At 40.6% G+C, this 20,430-nt stretch overlaps 1 protein-coding gene across 1 annotated transcript in view; it reads left to right on the top strand.

Moving 5' to 3' along the window:
- The window catches only part of SLC30A9 (solute carrier family 30 member 9), an 85,128-nt gene that overhangs the window by 11,711 nt on the left and 52,987 nt on the right, over positions 1-20,430 (top strand). The window contains exons 3-6 of the mRNA XM_075544383.1: positions 12,411-12,473; positions 14,838-14,937; positions 18,855-18,947; positions 19,357-19,439. Of these exons, the coding sequence (XP_075400498.1) occupies positions 12,411-12,473; positions 14,838-14,937; positions 18,855-18,947; positions 19,357-19,439 (339 nt within the window). The remainder of the gene's footprint in view (positions 1-12,410; positions 12,474-14,837; positions 14,938-18,854; positions 18,948-19,356; positions 19,440-20,430) is intronic.

The following is a 20,430-nucleotide window of genomic DNA, read 5'->3' as shown; positions in this document are numbered from 1 at the left end:
CCCAAGTCTGCAGCTCAGGAAATAGGCTGAAGGCTTATAACATTTGAAGAGCCAGCGGTCAGATAGTAAGAAGCGTGCAGCATGGGGATAGAGTGAACTTTGCCAGTTGTCTGATTATAGCCTGGAGCACCCAAGGAAACTCCCCTTCCATCTGATGGGCCTCTCAAGTAGCCTGGAAACAGTCAACATTACCTTGGTCGCTCTTTGTGTTTGGCCTCTCCATATTCCTTTTCTTTTCCGCCGGTTCAGCAATGCATTTGAAAAGATTTTTCTCAGGTTACTAGTCGCTCATGCAGTATAAAAAAATAAATATTTTAATGTATTCAAAAAGTACTTATTGAACACTTTTTACATTGAAGCAAATACAAGGGGGTACCTATAAAAAAACCAGAATTTTTCAAAGCCAAGTATTTAAATTTTTTTATAAAACAAGCGTATCATCCTCAAGGTACTTCCTATTACACTTAATACGTTTATCAAATCTGATCTGTTTGGATGAGTGAAAGCACCTCCCTCATTTTTTTCTTCACCTCTCCCACATCTTCAAATCGCTGTCCTTTCATGTCCCTCTGCATTTTCAGAAACAAAAGGAAGACACATAGAGCAAGGTCAGGTGAGTAAGATGTGTGGGGCAACAGAGGCATCCTGGGTTTTTTTTTGCCAAAATGTGGCTGCATTGAGATGATTGCGTGAGCAGGTACATTGTTATGGTAGCAAAACCAGTCCCCTATCTGCCACAAATCAGGCCTTTTTAGTCACATACTGTTACACAATCTTTTCAGAACCTCTAATTAGAAAGCTTATAACAGTCTGACCTGATGGGACAAACTCCAAATGCACTAGGAGATGACCTTTTTTGTCCATTTGGAAGCTGACAGAAGTCTAGAACGAGGTTTGTCATCAATCAACATTTCACCTTTTTTGAAATGAGAAAATCACATACTTGAGTTTTCCCCTTAGCACTTTCCCTGTAAGCTGCGCTCAACATCACAACAGTTTCTGCGGCATTTTTCCCAAGCAGGAAACAAAACTTCACAGCCACACACTATTTTCTTACATTGGCCATCATAAAACACAAGGTTCTAGTGAAACTGCTTTTAGGAAATAATTCACTGTGACCAGGGAGAACCTTTCCAGGCGATGCCACTGGGTGCACAAACTCAGAGACGAGTTGCTTGATAGGTGAGAACAACGTGAACTATGAAAGCTCCGCCTAGCGGAGCCTTTTTCCGTTTTTGGTTTTTTAGTTTGTGTGTGTGTGTGGGGCGGGGTACCCCCTTGTAGGTTGACTCTCTTATGTTCATTTTCTTTTTATAATGAATTCTAGAAAACTAAACAAACAATTATAATATATTATGAGATGTACTGTAAGGAAGAGGTACCATGTACAAGAAAGTATGCTGAAGAGTATGAGGGTGGGCACCTCGCTAAGCCTTGAAGGGTTAGGAATGGTTTCCAGAAGGAAATTACACATGATTTGGTGTGGCGAGTTATGGAGAAAGGTGGTAGGATGGAAAGTGATTTAGTGTGGCTGGAACAGTTTGTAGAGGACCTAGGAGAGTAGAAGGTTTGGTCCATAGTCAGTGATCCGTAGTCAGTTCAGGAGTTTGGGCTTTGTTTTATTGGGAATGAGAATCTGCGTATTTTAAGCGAGGAAAAATATTTGACCAGATTTAAGATTTTAGAAATAAGATTACAGGATAGAAAATTGATTACAAAGGAGGGAGAGGGAAAGTAGCAATCTGAATGAGTGTCTAGATTAGGCTAACGGCAATGACTTTCTTAAAGGAGTAGGCGAATTCAAGAGATTTAGGAGCTGAGTAATTACAGTTTGGTAACTTGAGTTTTCAGAATGGAGAAGTGAAAGATAGGGCTCAGTTACTGAACTGGGCAATTGGGTAGATAATTGAATTTGTTTTTAAAAATTACAAACGCCATGTTTTAGAATATATTTTGATGTGAAGCATATGTGGCCATCTTGGCCATCTGAATTGTTGCCTCATGCTTAGCGATGACAGGCTGACTGGTATGTAGGTTCCACTGTAGTCCTACACGAGACATCAGCAGCTCTTGCCTGGCTTACCACTGCATTCTCACGGGCTCCTTGTTATCACTCAGGCCCCATGTTAAAATAGGTCATATTCCTTTCTTCATTGAAATGCGCCCTTGGGAAAAACGAAGCCAGCTCACTCTCCATTGTCTTTTCTCATTGCGCATAGAACAAACTCAGGACTGCTAGCATAAAACTAAACTTGCTTTCAGCGTCCCTGGCCTTCTCTATCTTCGTGCGTCATTAGCCTCAGAGGCTGACTCCTGTGAAGCAGGCTGCCCATCACGCCCCTCTGCATTCTTTTTATTACCCCGACACCCGCCACCTTTCTCCTGCGCTCTCTACTTCTCTGCTGGGCAGAGAAGCCATTGCTGTAGTCACACGAACTTCACAGATAAACACAATTATGGGCTTTGTTACGGAATTAATAGGTTATGATTTACGACTTCGCACAACTCAGGATATTCTGTGATCAGGACATTTTTCCTAGTTGTACTGAAGGAAGGGCTTTCTCTTGGTTCTAGCCCCTTGGACCTTCAGCTCCAGCTGGCCCTGGGTAAGCAAGTGTTAAAAAGCTCTTAAGCAATATTAATAAGTGTCCCATGGCACCATGATTCACAAGCCTGGGTCCAAAGATGCTCTGCTCTCTTGTTCCCATGTCAGCCTGGAAGCCAAGAACACCTCCTGCTAGTCTTCTGCTCTGCTGTGGCTGTTTCTCTGCTGCCGCCTGCTGCTCTAATGGACAGGAGAGGAGCCTTGGGTCCAAAGGACACACCTTGCCCCACTTCCTTTTCTCCTTTCCCCTCCAGAGTCGTCTTCAGCTTAGTGGAATGGCAACGTGAATCAGTTGCTATGTGAGGGTTTTATACATCTTATTTGCATGGTTTCCCCCACAAGAGGACTATGTACCTTACGTGCGTTACTAGCACACTGTCCACTCCCCTTAGCAGACCTCAAGCACTTCGTGTTTTCACATCTCACCGCATCATTTGGTGGGAGTTTTAAGACTGATGAGAAAGGCCATAAAAAGGGGATCTGTCCTACTGGTCTTACCGCACTGCACTCTGACCTCATTTTCAAAGCCTTCCTTGCCTGATCTCATCTTCAGAGTCTCTAGTTCCTTTTATTTTATTTTGTATCAGTTTATTAGGGGCTCATACAACTCTGTTTTTTTTCATAAAACTCTTATCACAGTCCCTCCATACATCAGTTATGTAAAGCACATTTGCACATTCATTGCCCTCATCTTCCTCAAAACATTTGCTCTCCAGTTAAGCCCCTGGCATCAGCTCCTCATTTTCCCCCTCCCTCCATGCTCCCCCCTCTCTCATGAACCCTTGATAACTTCTAAATTATTATTTTGTCATAATTTACACTGTCTGACGTCTCCCTTCACCCATTTTTCTGTTATCCGTCCTCCAGGGAGGAGGTTATATGTAGATCCTTATAGTGGGTTTCCCCTTTCCACCCCACCCTCCATCCACCCTCCCGGGGGTCTCTAGTTTCTCTACACGTTCCTTGTGTTCTTTGTTTCAGCCAAATCAATCTCTGTTTCTTAAAAATATACCAAAGTCGTTCTCATTATAGGACCTTTGTGAGTGGGAATCCACTTGATGGCAGTGAGTTTGTTTTTTTTTCCTCTATTGTTTTCTTTTTCCAGAATGTTCTTCACATGAGTGACTCTGCCTGGTCATTCATATACTGACTTACATGTCAAAGGAATTATTTAATCACTCAAACTGCAAAAATATCCCAAGCAAAACCCCCTACTCTGGAACCGATTCTGACTTGCAGTGACACTTGATAGGGCTTCCAAGGTGGTCATCTTTCCAGGCACAGTGGGTAGCGGTTTCCACCACCAACCTTGCAGCTAGTGGTCCAATGCTTGCCCAACAGCACCACCTTAAATATGCAGCAGCCATCGAGTCAGCCTTTAAAATCTTGTGTAGGTGGCACTGCTGGGTCTCTATTGTTGCCATCCCCTGCTTGTTTGCAGCCCCATGACCAGAAGCTCAGTACCTGGAGTCGTAGTTTGTACATAGGAAGGACTTCATGAGTTCCTTTTTTGCATGCAGAATTCTAACCTGGAGATACACATTCAGAACTCACTAGGCGTCCTATCCACTGAGGCTGTGGGTATGTGTTCGACAGCCCAGGGAGACTGTAGAGTCAGGAGAGAATATCCAGTATAAAATTCCCAGGAATAAGGCACAGGTAGAAGATGAGGAACCTGTTAAGGATTCTTGACTGGAGAGAAAGCCAGGCAGATGTGATGCCAGAAGAATCCCTCATAAGGGAAGATTTAACAACTTAAATCTGTTTTCATATTGTGATGACTCTTTTTCATCCTGGTCCTGAAGGCCGTCCGTCCTCCTTGGGCTTTACTGTGTAGTTTTAGCCAAGTTCTTCTCCTACTCCTCATGGCAACGAAGAACTACTGAGGTAGATATGATAGCAAGTTTCATAGTAGAGGATAAAGGAATGGAGACTGTAGCAAGTCGGTGAATCCTAGGGGAAAGAACAGAAACACAATTCACATACCGTATAGACAAGTGAATAAGCCGAGTTTTTCAGTACATTTTTTTTAACATTTTATTAGGGGTTCATACAACTCATCACAATCCATACATACACATACATTAATTGTATAAAGCACATCCGCACATTCTCTGCCCTAATCATTTTCAAAGCATTGGCTCTCCACTTAAGCCCTTTGTATCAGGTCCTCTTTTTTTCCCCCTCCCTCCCCTATTCCCCTCCCTCACGAGATATTTTACAGATTGTTATTTTGTCATATCCTGCCCTATCCGGAGTCTCCCTTCCCCCCCTTCTCTGCTGTCCATCTCCCAGGGAGGAGGTCACATGTGGATCCTTATAAACAGTTCCCCCTTTCCAACCCATTCACCCTCCACTCTCCCAGGATCGCCCCTCATATCCCTGGTCCTGAAGGTATCACCCACCCTGGATTCCCTGTGCCTCCAGCCCCCATATGCACCAGTGTACAACCTCTGCCCTATCTAGCCCTGCAAGGTAGAATTTGGATCATGGTAGTTGGGGGGAGGAAGCATCCAGGATCTGGGGGAAAGCTGTGTTCTTCATCGGCACTACATCACACCCTGACTGGCCCATCTCCTCTTCTAAACCCCTCTTTGAGGGGATCTCCAGTGGTCGACAAATGGGCCTTGGGTCTCCACTCTGCACTTCCCCCTTCATTCATTGTGGCATACACACACACACACACACACACACACACACACACACAATCTTTTTTTTTTTTTTTTGCATGATGCCTTATACCTGGTCCCTTTGGCACCTCGTCATCGCATAGGCTGTTGTGCTTCTTCCATGTGGGCTTTATTGCTTCTGAACTAGATGGCCGCTTGTTCACCTTCAAGCCTTTAAGACCCCAGACACTATCTCTTTCGATAGCTGGGCACCATCAGCTTTCTTCGCCACATTTGCTTATGCACCCGTTTGTCTTCAGCGATCGTATCATGGAGGTCTGCAGCCAATGATATGATTTTTTGTTCCTTGAAGCCTGATAACTGATCCCTTCGGGACCACCCGATCACACAGGCTGGTGTGTTCTTCCATGTGGGCTTTGTTGCTTCTGAGCTAGATGGCCGCTTGTTTATCTTCAAGCCTTTAAGACCCCAGACACTATCTCTTTTGATAGCCGGTCACCATCAGCTTTCTTCACCACATTTACTTGTTTACCCGCTTTGGCTTCAGCTGTTGTGTTGGGAGGGTGAGCATCGTACAGTGCCAATTTAATAAAAGAAAATATTCATGCATTGAGGGAGTCAGCAAATTTTTTAATGCAGTTTTTGTGGTAAAATTAGGTGCCTTGGCTGATATTTGGGTCAGCTTATACTTGAGTATATACAGTATTTATTAGACTATAGTAAAATGAAGTAGTTGATAAAATAATATAGTTCAGGGTGAAATACGTTGTAACACTCGAGGTTAGCATTGACTCAGGCACAATTATTTAATGTTGGTTCTACTTTACAGAATGATATAAAATTGAAATCCATAATTGGAGGTTCTCCCTCACCTTCATCCTGCCCCCTCCCCACCTGAAATAAAAATGTTAACTTAATTTTCTATATTAGAGCTATGCTGTTTTTTTGATGGTTTTATTTTGAACAATTTTTCAAGAGTTGGTTAGGCCAAATTAGACTTATTAGCCTTCAGATAGGCAGCAAGTAATTACTTGATTGAAAGATAATTTGTGTATTTCAGGGCTTGAGATTATTTGACTTTTGAATAATTCAAATCACACGATCAAGTCAGGAACAGCTCATTACAAGTCAGAGACTTGCTAAGGAATCCTTAAGTTTTTAAGGAGCATTCAGATATTTTAAATTTTAGTAAAATTAGTTTTAATTTTCTAATGGCAGCAGATGTGTGGCAGACATCCAGGGCTTGAGCATACAACACACCTTGAGATGCTCATAAATAAATGCCTGGTTCCTTTTGAAGTCATAAGAATCTGTTCAGTGACATGGTGTAAGCTCACTAAGGTGGTGATGCAGGGCATAAGTATGCATGCACGTCTTTGAGCTGTTTACTAGCATTTCTTGTTTGTGCTTCAGAACACTATAATTAGTAACATCTCGTCAGTTTGTAATGGGAAGTCTATCCAGAAATATCAGTCTTAGAGAAACTCGTGTCATGTGAGTTGTTTGAATGACTGATTCTATGTAAAAGGAGGGCTGTCTCTGAAATTCTAACCATGAGCTTCAGTTGTTCAGACATTAGGTGAAGGTTGAAGCCCCTTTCCCTTGACTCTTCTTTGTCCTGCTCTCAGCCCTTCAAAGCAGAATTTCAGGAAATGTGTGTATAGGTTCTATAGGTAGAGATGTGCTAGACAAAAGTAAGATCTTCATAGTCATTTAACCCCTCATTGTTGAATGGTGGAAGTAGTATTTTTCATTAAATGGAAGTATTTTCATCTTTAATTTACAAACATGCTTTCATAACCTCCTTAGGATTAACCAGTGGAGTCGAGAAGTAGTAAATGGACCTCCGTCTTGAATGCACGTGCTGCTATTAGGGGACACAGAACAACACACTGCTGGTCACTTCCTATGCCTGAGCCCATTGTTGCAGCCCCGGTGCCAGGCCATCTCATGGAGCGAGAGCCTTCCTCTCTTTTGATGCCCCTCTGTTTTACCAAGCATGAGGTCCTTCAGGGATGTATGTAAGACTAACTCTCCAGTTTTGACTCTAAGGAATATTCTGGCTATCCTTCTTCCAAGATTGGTTTTTTTGTTCTTTAGGCAGTCCATGTACTTTAAATATTATTTTCCACATCTTAGTTCGAATGCATCAATTTTGCTTTGGTCTTCTAAATAAATTTCCAGCTTTCATATACATATGAGGCAATTGAAAATAGCCATGCTTTACATCAGGTATACCTAGTCCTGAAAGTAACATCCTTGCTTTTCAGTACTTTAAAAAGATCTTGTGCAGCAGATTTGCCTAATGCCATGTGTCTTTTGATCTCCAGGACCATTGATTATAATAGATCTAAACAAGATGAAACCCTTGACCACTTCAATTTTTTCTCTACTTATCATGGTGTTATCTATTAGTACAGTTGTGAGGATTTTTGTTTTCTATACATTGAGTTGTAATCCACACTGAAGGCTACAGTCCTTGATCTTCAACAGCAAGTGCTTCAAGTCCTCCTCACTTTCAGCAAGCAAGGTGTGTCATCTGGTATTGTAGGCTGATAATAAGCCTTCTTCCAATCCCGCTGCCGCATTCTTCTTCCTAGGAAGAATGCATATCGGAAGACAAAAAGATTAATAAATGAATTTAAGAAACATGAAACCCTTAACAGACTTTTAATAGGAGTTCTAGAAAAGAGAATAGAAAGAATAGAATGATGTAAAAGCAATATAGAGAGATAATGAATGAGAAAAAATTTTTGTAATTGAAGTCTCTCTGAGTACCAAGCAGAGAAATTAAAGAACAAAAAAACCAACCAACCAAAAAACCCTATAGAAGCCACAGAAAGCTTTTGTTGTTATTTGTGATACTTGTGTTGTTGTTGTTTTTGGAGTATACTAATTAGCACTCAGTGCTACCTGACAAAAGAACTTCCAGTAAGAGTGTCCAGACCCGTCAGAAACAGGGGAGGACACACACAGAGGAGGCACAGATCGACAAACACCTGTGTACATCGAAAGAATTCACCAAGAGAGAAATAAGAGAGTCCACGGACTGGGAAAACATCTATAGCAATGACACATCAGACAAAGGCCTTATTACAAAAATCTACAATTCTCCGCTAGCTTCCAAAAAGAAAAAACTTAATTTCCCACTGAGGAGGTGGGCAAAGGACCTGAACAGAAGTTTCACGGGGCAGAAATCTGAATGGCCAACAAACATATGAGAAAATGTTCCCGATCTCTAGCCATAAGAGAAATGCAAATTAAAACGACAATGAGGTACCACCTAACACACTCAAAGATAGCCCAATTCAAAAAATCAGAAAGCAACAAGTGTCGGAGGGGCTATGGGGAGACAGGAACGCTCATCCACTGCTGCTTTACTTGTAAGTATGTACAGCCACTATGGAAATCAATCTGGCAATATCTAAAACAGATGGAAATTGAGTTACCATACTGCCCAGGAATCCCCCTAGTGGGCATATATCCAGAAGAGGTAAGAAACAAACCAAGGTCAGACATCTTTGTTCCAATGTTTATTGTGGCACATGTGGTTCACAATTGCAAGGAGTTGGAAGCAACCCCAATTTCCATCAAATGACGAGTGGATTAAAAAGCTGTGGTACATACATACAATGGAGTACTACGCATCGCTAGAAAGCAGTGATGAACGTATGAAGCACATCACTGCATGGGAAAAACTGGAGGAAATCATGCTAAGCAAAGTAAGCCAAGCACAAAAGGACAAGTACATCATGAGTCCACTGAGGTAAGTTAAAAAAGCAAAAGGCATAGGGAAAAAGCTACTGTATACATACATTACTGGGGTGAGGACCAAGTAGTGTGGCAAGAACCAGACAAAATATAGGGATACATATGGTAGTCAACTAAAAAGGAGGTGGGGAGAGGGAAAAAAAAAGAAATGGGTAGTGGGGGCACAGGGCATTAACCCATCCAAGGGGAGGGTATTTATATCTCCAGAGGGAAAGAGGGACCAGACTTCAACCCAGTGCTCCAAGATGTGAATGAAATATGCCGGCGTGGAGTAGGGAACCAGTGGAGAGTTGTGAGGGGCCAGCCTCAATCCCAACTACATGGACACCTGCCTCTCCCCCCAGAAGAATTTATTTCAGAGGACGGCACTGAATTTGCAGCTCTGAGAGAGGGACATATCTGATTGGAGCACGTGAGAGCAGATAAAGAGGGAAGAGGAGAGACTGGAGCACATTCTGGCCCACCAGACCTTGAGGCTGATATTTCGCTCAGAGCAGCCAGTCCACAGAGAGGACCACATGGCTGGCCCCTCTATGAGACACGACATCCCTCACTGACCCATAGCCCTTCAGGGGACAACACTGGAGACACACTGTTGGAATTGTGCCAGATCCGATTCTGCCACACCGAGGCAAAACACTAAGAGGGTGCAACAGGACAGCAAGAGAACAGAATGGCGAGGTCCCCAGGGAATGCCGAAGCTGGACTTTGGGGCCAAGGCGTGGTGCCCCAACAGACTGGACTGTAAAACACTCCTAAAGGCCAACAAACAGTCCTTGAACTAACTATAAGCTTTTCTTTCTTGTTGTTTTGATTTGTTTTTTTTTTGTCATTGGTTTCTTGTTGTTTTGTTGTATATTGTTGCTTGGTTTTGCTCTGTCTTGTTTTTGTGCATGCTATTGTTTCCGCAGGCCTATCTAAATAAGATAGACTCTATGAACAATCTGGAGGAGAAAACAATGGGATTGACACTTCCAGGGGGACATGGGAGAGGGGGAGGGGGAGAAGGTAGTGGCGTTAACAAAACCAGGGACAAGGGAAGAACAAGTGATCCAAATCGATGGTGAGGAGGATGTAGGAGGCCTGGTAGGGTGTGATCAAGGGTAATGTAACCAAGAGGAATTACTGAAACTCAAATGAAGACTGAACATGATGGTGGGACAAGAGGAAAGCCAAAGAAAATAGAGGAAAGAGCTAGGAGGCAAAGGGCATTTATAGAGGTCTAAATAAAGACATGTACATATGTAAATATATTTCTATATGAGGATGGGGAAATAGATCTATGTGCATATATTTATAGGTTTAGTATTAAGGTAGCAGATGGACATTGGGCCTTCACTCAAGTACTCCCTAAAAGCAAGAATACTTCTATTAAATTGACATTCTATGATGCTCACCTTCCTGACACAACCGCTGAAGACAAAGTGGGTGCATAAACAAATGTGGTGAAGAAAGCTGATGGTGCCCGGCTATCAAAAGATAAAGCATCTGGGGTCTTAAAGGCTTGAAGATACACAAGTGGCCATCTACTTCAGAAGCAACAAAGCCCACATGGAAGAAGCACACCAGCCTGCATGATCACGAAGTATCGAAGGGATCAGATATCAGGCATCAAAGAACAAAAAGTCTTATCATTGAACCATGAAACAATTGCTGAAGACAAATGGGTGCATAAGCAAATGTGGTGAAGAAAGTTGATGGCGCCGGCTATCAAAAGATATAGTGTCTCGGGTCTTAACCTCCCTGGCAATAATAGCGTGTGTGGCTCGGGGTAAATGTTAACTGTCAGAAGTGGTAACCCCGGGCCATACTTGGGATTATACTGCAGAGAAGTCCCTTAACTGCTCCCCGGTCCAGCGGTGTCCTCCGCTGTGATCGCAGAGCAATCTGACTTCTTTCTTCCGTTTTGTTCTGTTCTCTGTGGTTGTGTTCTGTTTTCTGTGTGCATTGCTGCCACATGGGGGCAGAACTGGGTGGGAAATTCAAAACTGCAAGCCTAAAAGACACACACACACACACACACACACACACACAGAGTAATACAGTGTAACCTATGAGGATTACATTGTATCAAAGCAACTCACCTCAGATTTGTCCCTAGATCAGTCTCCAGTGCCCTGCCTGCCTTTTTACTGTCATTTGGAAAAAATTTTGCCTGGAAATATAAAGCAAGTTTTATTCAAAACAATGTACTGCTTTGGGTACAAAATTACTGACATAATTAGACCGCCAGGGAGGTTAAAGCCTTAAAAGTAAACAAGCAGCTATCTGGCTCAAAAGCAACAAAACCCACATGTAAGAAGCACAACAGTCTGTGCGATCACGAGGTGTCAAAGGGATCAGGTATCAGGCATCATCAGAACAAAAAATCATATTGTTGTGAATGAGGGGGGGAGTGCGGAGTAGAGACCCAAAGCCCATTTGTAGGCCACTGGAAATCCCTTTACAGAATGGTCTCGGGGAGGAGACAAGCCAGTCAGGGTGCGATGTACCAAAGATGAAACATTCAATTTTCCTCTAGTTCCTAAATGTCCGTTCTTCCCCCACACACCCCCAAGTATCATGATCCTAATTCTACCTTACAAATCTGGCTAGACCAGAGGATGTACAGTGGTACAGATGGGAGCTGGAAACACAGGGAGTCCAGGGCAGATGATCCCTTCAGGACCAGTGGTGTGAGTGGCGATGCTGGGAGAGGAGGGAGGGTGTGTTGGAAGAGGGGAACTAATTGAGGGCTTCTTTATGTGAGCAGGCAGCTTTGTCTTTCTTGTCTTGGAATGGCTGGTGGGTTTGAACTGCAAGCCTTGTAGTTTGCCGACCAGTCATCCACAATGCTCTCAGAGTTCCTTATGCAGAAGACAAAGAGGAACTAATTTAGAATAATAACTCTAAAAGTATAGAGGGAAAATAAAATAATATTTACTTGCTGAAGGAGGGGAGAGGTTACACAGTTATCTTAGCATTGTTTAATAGTCATCCTCACAGTTTTGAATAGAATCATCATTGGTGTAATTCCTTTTATTTTTCATTTTAAAGAGTAGGCAACTGAAATTTCACCATTGAATACCCTGTTTGTTATAGGTGGCCTGTCTTGCCCATTCACAAAATTATCTTCTTTCCTCTAATTTTCTAAGAAAGCTTACAATGGATGATGAGTTTTGTTAAATGCTTTTTCTGTAGACTTTGAAATGAGGGGAATGAATAGATTTTTTTTTTAATGAATAGATTTTTTAAATGTTTGACTACTCTTGCATTTGTGAGCGAACTCCAAATTGGTCTACAATATATATCTTTTCAGACATTTCTAAATTGCCATAAAAGTCACTATTAATTCAATTTATAGATTTGTTTGAAAATAGTTGTTTAAAATGATATAATATAAGCATTTTTAATACATTTTACAGCAGAAAATGTAGGTGCAGGAATCAAAGCAACACTTATGAAGCAAGAGCCGCTCCAAGTAAGAGGTAAATATAGTCTATTCTTCATCAAAGCGATGTCTTGAATCATTTGTACAAAATTAGTTTGTATGAGTCTTTCTGGTTTGTCACCTCCGGGTATAGGTTTCAAAAGTTAATACAGTGTATTTTGTCTTCAGTCACAAATTTTGTGGTAATTATATCTTCAGAAGTCCAAAAAATGAAGCAATGACAAACATAGTCATCAACTGCTGGACTTTTTTTTTCTTTTTCTTTTTGACATATGGGAATAAAGAACAGGAGGTCCAGCACCTACCAGCTATAGCTTGTCCAAATCCAGGTGGTTTTGACATTCTTAACCTGGTTGGTCTTTATTCAGGTATCATTGAATTCTGAAGAAATTCCTGCTTGCAGTCTTGCTGTTTGCTAAGAGTGTGGCTTCATCTCCAAAGCACTGTATTTCTTGAGGCAGCAAAGCTTTGTAATGAGCATCATGACTTCGGTCAGACAAGCTTGGGTTTGGTGTGTGGCTCCAGAACTGACTATCTGTGTCCTTGGGCAGTTTACTTGCTCATGGTCAGAGTTTACTCTCTGAGCCTTAGTTTTTTCTCTCATAAGATACTGCTAAAAGTGGGACATCTTTTTAAGGTACCTTGAAGATAATGCAGAATGCACACTTAGATTTAAGTTGCTGTTGATGTGGCAGTTAATACCAGCATCAAAAATGTGTGTCAGGATAGATCATCAGCGATTTCTAGCTTCTTTGAATGGATTTTTAAAATGAACTTTGTGAAGAGAGATGTAATTCTGTTTCAGAAGAATTCATCTGATTTTGAATTTATGGGTTATTGAGACAAAGCAGTTTAGATCTGAAATTCATCTAAAAAGAACTCTGAACTTCCTTGCATGTCTTTTTTCAGTAACTTTCATTTTTATATTAAATTTTACTTTTGAGGTATTCTTATCTAGTCATTGTAATTTGACATTTACGTGGTAAATGTGTTGTTTTAGCATTCTTTTGTGTTATTTTAACAGTCTTTTTACTCAATGTGAAAAACAAAACAACACAATAACCCTCACTGCTGCCAAGTTGATTCTGACTGAGAATGGCCCTGCAGGGCGGGTAGAAAAAACTGTGCCTGTGAGTCTCCCAGGCTGAAATCTGTACTGAGCAGGAGCTGCTGGCGGGCTCAGGTGGCTGGCCTTAGCCTTGGTGGGCCAATGAATAACCCATGACGCCACCACTTCCTTTTAGCAACTGCAGTCATGGATAATTTTAGGGTTACTTTGCTCTTTCAACATGGGAAGTAGAACAGGAAACTCATAAGCGAACATATAGGAACAAAACACGCAATTCCTAGGTGGTAACTTGAAGGAGAACACACTGGCTTTTCTTGTTTTGTTCTCGCCCTTCAGTTGTTTGCTTATGTCATTTATCTGCATTGTCTGCATCATGTGATGAAAAGTTTCACTTCATATGATTTTACAACAGAATAACAGGCCATTGATAATGGTAATTTTGATTCTTAGACTCTTATTGATGCACATTAATATTGTGTTATTCGGGCCATCATTTTATTAGCAGTTTTAGTACCTGTTAATAGTAATTTGGCAGGAGACTATCTACCTATAATCTGTAATAAACTTTTTAAACCTCTTATTCCAGTAAGGGGACTTCATAAGGGGACTTCTATAAGGGGACTTCATAAAGTTCTTGGAAAAATTCTTTTCTCTTAATTCCATTTTTCTACGAACTTTTTGGAGTTTTCTAGTGTAAGAAAACATTTGCTGTTTCAATCCTGTAGTATTTTTTGCTGGTACAAAGTGTTCTTTAGTTTGGTTCAGCTTGGTTAACATTTTGTGAAGTAGTCTTATGGCTTTCAGACTTTAAAAATCTAGTGTACACATAAATTATTTAACTGTAACAAGTTTTCACCAGAAGCACTTAATCTTAATCATGTGCCGTTCTCTTTCATTGCTTTCTGGTTCCCTTTTTATACACTGTTGTTGCACCCCGTCTGTCAAACACTGAGCTACCTACACTTTTGTCATTGAAATGTCCGTTATTTTTCAGTATTTCAATTTTTCAGTTCAGTGCCACACATTGAACAATTGAAAAAATTGTCTTAAATTGATAGAGACAGATCAATAGTATTTATATGAGGTGTCCATTAGAGACAAAAGGTTAGCATTTTGGCAGGAGTCACCAGTGAACTACAGAATCAAAGGTAGATTGCTACAAAGGTAATTGTATTCTTATCCTATTTGGTTTTGGAGAATTTTATTTTTTTAAGTCCTTCACTGCATCAGCAAAAAGGTCTGTTTTCCCTTGTGAATATTAGGGTATATGCTTCTGGAAACAGCTTTAACAGCGCATATTTGATATTTGTACCTACCTGTTTTTTGTTTCAGTCAAAGCAGTCCTTAAGAAGAGAGAGTATGGACCAAAGTACACTCAGAATAATTTCATCACTGGAGTCAGAGCAATAAATGAGTTCTGTCTTAAATCCAGGTATAGTGAATAATTAAAATGGGGGGAAAGGTTTTAACTGTTTCTTTTTTTAAGTGTTGTGAAAATACATGTATATGACAAAATAATAATAATTTATAAGTTATCGAGGGTTCATGAGGGAGGGGGTAGCTGGGAGGGAGGGGGAAAATGAAGAGCCAATATTATGGGCTCAAGTAGAAAGCAAATGTTTTGAGAATGATGATATGTACAAATGTGCTTGACACATGGATATATGTATGGATTGTGATAAGAATTTTATGAGCCCCCAATAAAATGATTAAAAAATAAATGTAACACAACATTTATGATTCAGCATTTTTCATGTGTACAATTTAGTGACATCAATTATATTAATCATATTGTACAATCAGCACCAATAATTGGTCTCCAAATTTCCCATCGTTATGAACTGAAACTCATTGCTTCTTAAATAGTGACTCCCTCTCTTTTCCTCCCTCTTACGGCTGGTAAGTATGTATGACCTGCGAAGCCCTGTTAATGCTAAGACACACAGGGTTGTTTGCCAGGGCCCAGAGGTGGGGAAGCTAGCCTCTCACCAGGTGGTTAGCACGTGCCAAGTGCTGCGCAGGAGAGAGAGAAGGGCGGTCTGTGAAGATGGCGGCCTGGGAACCCTACAGGGGACTTCTACGCACGCTCAAAGGGCTTCTGTCCCACCGGCTCCTTTCCGAAGTGAAGACATGTTTATATTCAGTCAAAAATGTTCCAAATTATGATCATGCTAACCTGAATTCGGTCCCTGCATGAGCAGTTCTCATCTGTTCTGTTTTTTCTGCGCTGAAACTCACAGAAAGGGTCTCCAGAACCTCTATCACACAAAGACCTTCTTAGGAGTTTTATTATTAGGTTAATGGCATGAAGCAAAATTTCCAGTGAGATTATTAGCATATTTATGTTTGATTTTTTAAAAAGTTGCTGGTTTTGGCTAGTACGTTGTGTACTTAATTACATTTTTGTTAACATTCCAACTGTGCTTGCTGTTGTGTGTAAATTCTCTTACTACTTACTGTCTGGTATATTTTGTGTTTTTTTATCATAGGGATTTATTGAAATAATATTTGTCACAAATTTAAACTTTCTCCCCTTCTCTGAGGAAGAAGAGCAATATTTACAGGGGAGATTTGTTGCTAATTAGAGATAGCAGATGGTTCAGACCATTTTCATTATTACTCTATGTATGGGCCCATCCTGCCATGGTGTATTACCAAGAAATAAAGATTCCTATACTCAGTATAATAACTTAAAACAGCAAGCAATATACCATATATACTCATATATAATCAGAGTTTTTATAGGACATTTAAAAAATCATTTTATTGAGGGTTCTTACAGGTCTTATAACAATCCATATATCAATTGTATTGATCACATTTCTATATATGTTGCCATCATCTTTTAAAAGCCTTTTCTTTCTACTTGAGCCTTTGGTATCAGCTCCTCTTTCCCCCTCCCTCCCCACTCTGCCACCTTTTTTTTTTTTTAAAAACATTTTATTAGGGGCTCATACAACTCATTATCACAATCCATACATATACATACATCAATTGTATAAAACACATCCGTACATTCTTTGCCCTAATCACTCTCAAAGCATTTGCTCTCCACTTAAGCCCTCTGCATCAGGTCCTCTTTTTTTTCCCCCTCCCTCCCTGGTCCCCCCTCCCTCATGAGCCCTCGATAATCCACAGATTGTTATTTTGTCATATCTTGCCCTATCCGGAGTTTCCCTTCCCCCTCTTCTCTGCCGTCCATCTCCCAGGGAGGAGGTCACATGTGGATCCTTGTAATCAGTTACCCCTTTCCAACCCATTCACCCTCCACTCTCCCAGCATCGCCCCTCACACCCCTGGTCCTGAAGGTATCGTCTACCCTGGATTCCCTGTGCCTCCAGCTCCCATATGCACCAGTGTACAACCTCTGCCCTATCTAGCCCTGCAAGGTAGAATTCAGATCATGGTAGTTGGGGGAAGGAAGCATCCAGGATCTGGGGGAAAGCTGTGTTCTTCATCGGTACTACATCGCACCCTGACTGACCCATCTCCTCTCCTAAACCCCTCTATGAGGGGATCTCCAGTGGTCGACACTTGGGCCTCGGGTCTCCACTCTGCACTTCCCCCTTCATTCACTATGGTATACACACATACACACACACACACACACACACACACACACATATATATATATATATATTCTTTTTTTTTTTTGCATGATGCCTTATACCTTACAGGACATTTTGAATGCAGTTTTTGTGGTAAAATTAGGTGCCTCAGCTGTTACTTGGGTTGGCTTATGCTCAAGTATCTACGGTAACACTGATATGCAACCATAACGTATTCAAATCTGTTTCACCTTGTGCTTGTTAGGTGCTCTTGAGTCAGTTCCAACTCATGTCAGCCTTCTGTGCAACAGAATGCAGCCCCACTGCAGGTGCTGCTGTTGGAGCCCACTGGTGCAGCCCTGTGCCGGTCCAGCATGCTGAGACGGCCTCTTTTTCACTGCCCTGGTATCTCCCATAGAGAAGTAATAATACTTCACTGAGAGTGTTTAAATAAGTTCTCATAAAAAGTCTTTGAACTGAGTCATTCCACTTGACCCAGCCCATATAGTAAGTTAGTGGTAGAGAGGGAGGTGGAATAACCGATTTTTTGATGTCCGGTCCAATATTTTTAGGAACCTATGATAGTTGGTGATTTCTTTGTATTTAAAAAAAATAGGTTTGGTTCCTAGCATGGAGTTGATATATATCCTTTATCACTTGATACTAATGAACGTTTACTGCCACGATAGTATTAATATGGATGTAAACAAAAATGACTAAATTTTTAATTAAAATTCTTAAGTAGGAGGATTATGTTCTAATCAATCCTTATTCTTTCCACCTTTCACTTTTTGTTTGTACATCAAAGATCCCAATAGTATGCTCATCGCAGAGAAAAACAAGTACTGGGGAGGAAATGAGTTTCTACAGTTACAGGAGCTATGTTGAGCATCAACAGGATTTGGGGTTTTTTCTTCTTATTTTTACTGTTTGTTGACCAATTTTTGCATATGAAATGTTATCATTCAAAACTACTCTGATCGGCATTGGGTTTTAGGTGAAAATTTGCCCAGCATATTAGTTCATTCAGCAGTAGTTTAATGCAAATTATTCCATGTCATTGCTCATGGTCCGATCCGTGCTCTGTGGAGCATGCTTCTTCCAGGCGTTGTTTATTTTTTATAAATTCCTCTAACAGATTGCTGAAAAGTGGTCTCAGGGAGTAGGTAGCTTCAGTCCCAAGGTAGAATGTTCTCTTAGGAGAGTCCTCTTGGGGTTTCCTCTAGTCTCTGTCACACCGGTAACTGGTCTATTAAATGAATTTGAATTTGGTTGGACATCATTCACCCATTCCGACTGGGACCGTTGGTTGTGTTCCTGGTTGTCAGAGCAGTCAGTAGTGGTTTTGGATACCTTCTAGTTCCTCTGGCCTCAGGTTAGAGTTGTCTGGTTCATGCGGGCTAGTAGTCCTTTGAACTAATTGCTTCCTTGACTATTCAGTTTTCTTCATTGTTCTTTGCCTCAGATGGGAAGAGATCAATTGTATTTTAGATAACTTTTCATAAACTTTTAAGACCCCAGATGGTACTTAACCAAATTAGGATGTAGAACATTATCTTTATCCTCTAACAGTTGACCTAGATGCCCCCAAGACTCCAATCCTAGCTTTCAAGCACAGTGTTTGGTTTTGATGAAGAAGCTTCCACAGCTGCCCTACCATCTGTTTTATTATATATCTGGGTATATATGCAGATATCTATGCTCTGTTGGGTATTTCTTTTTAACTTTCCATCAGCAATAAATTCATAAGCCATGTGAGCTTTGGACTCCCGGGGTTAATTCAATCCATTTCTTTTTCTAGTGATCTAGAACAACTTCGAAAAATCCGACGACGAAGTCCCCATGAAGATACTGAGTCCTTTACTGTATACCTGAGATCAGATGTGGAGGCAAAGTAAGAACAGATTTCTTTCAGAATAAAAGTGCAAGTAAAATTTATGATTAATAAATCCACACTTGCATATAGATCAATTCAGACTTTTTATATTTTAAAACCAGAGAATATATTGTTTGTTATAAGTTTGTTTCTCTGTAACTACATGATAGGTACTTGTTAATCAAAAATGTCGACTTTATAAGAAAATTTGTTGTACTTATATTTAATTTAGAAAAGTTCCTTAATTAACTGCTTTATGTTTTTCCTAATGCCCTTTAATACTTTGTTATACAATTCTAATAGTTACTGGGTTTTACAACTGGTTGTTAAAGATAACCTGATTGATCAAATAATTTATTTCGATTTAAATATGGGTACGATGAAGTCATTAAGATTATTCATTGTTGGTGGCCGTGTGCGTGCACAGATCCCTGGAGGTGTGGGGAAGCCCCGAGGCTCTTGCCAGAGAGAAGAGACTGCGTAAGGAAGCAGAAATAGAATACAGAGAACGTAAGTGTATTCGGTGTAAAGCCGAGTTTATTGAAAGTCACTTTGGGGTAAGAACTGTGCCTCTAATAATGAAGTACTTGCCGGGAGCTCTGAGTGCTTGGCTCCTAACCCGGAGTCCAGCTTTGACCCCACCGCTGTTTGCAGGAGGAAGATGAGGCAGTCTACTTCCTTAAAGATTTGCAGCCATGAATACTGTTGGGGGCAGTTCTGTTCCCTCCTATCGGGCAGCTATGAGTTGGCCTCGAATTGGCAGCATTGGGTTTGGTTTTAGAAGTGTTTCTATACTAACTGGTTTCTATACTCGTTCTAGTAAGTGTCAGTTTTTATTTGGGAAAGTAGATAAAACAAATTTTCTTCTCTTGTAACTTTTTAAAGATGATAAGAGAAATAAACTATAATTTTTAGTTTTTCTGAGACATGTGCAACTAAAAATTGTCTGATTTCAAGACTGTCCTTGCCCTAAAAGTGAAAGAATAGTTAAAAGACCTTTCTTGGAGAAAGGTCCTTTTCTCCCTCCCTGTTTCTTTTCGTTAATTAATTTGGTTGATAACTAGCAAACACCCATGAACCAGAACTGCTTCGTGCTAGGATTTAGGTGCATATAAGACTCTCAGGGGACCTAATGATTCATGGATTTAGTGACTTAAGCTTTCTTCATAGAATTTAGTTGTGGAATAATGAGAAATAATGCATTTAAAGGGAATTATTTAACTTATATATGTATATAATTATTAATAACAAAATTACACATGCTTGTCATTAAAGACAACAGAAATGTATGAAATAAAGTCTTTCATTTCCTCTGATAGCCACACCATTTTTTTCTGGTGATAAATGTTGATAGTTTAGTTGTTTGTCCTCTCAGGATGATTTTGATATAGTTTTCAAATTTATAAATGCCCATTGTGAATGAAACATACATAGTGTTTTGCATCGTTTTGCAGTCAGCAGTATGATCCTAGCCACCTTTCCATGTGTACACATAGAGATT

The sequence above is a fragment of the Tenrec ecaudatus genome, chromosome 3 (assembly GCF_050624435.1).
Source record: "Tenrec ecaudatus isolate mTenEca1 chromosome 3, mTenEca1.hap1, whole genome shotgun sequence".
In the NCBI taxonomy this organism is placed as follows: Eukaryota; Metazoa; Chordata; class Mammalia; order Afrosoricida; family Tenrecidae; genus Tenrec; species Tenrec ecaudatus.
The sequence above is the reverse complement of the archived record's forward strand: the minus strand, read 5'-3'. Positions and strand labels throughout refer to the sequence as shown.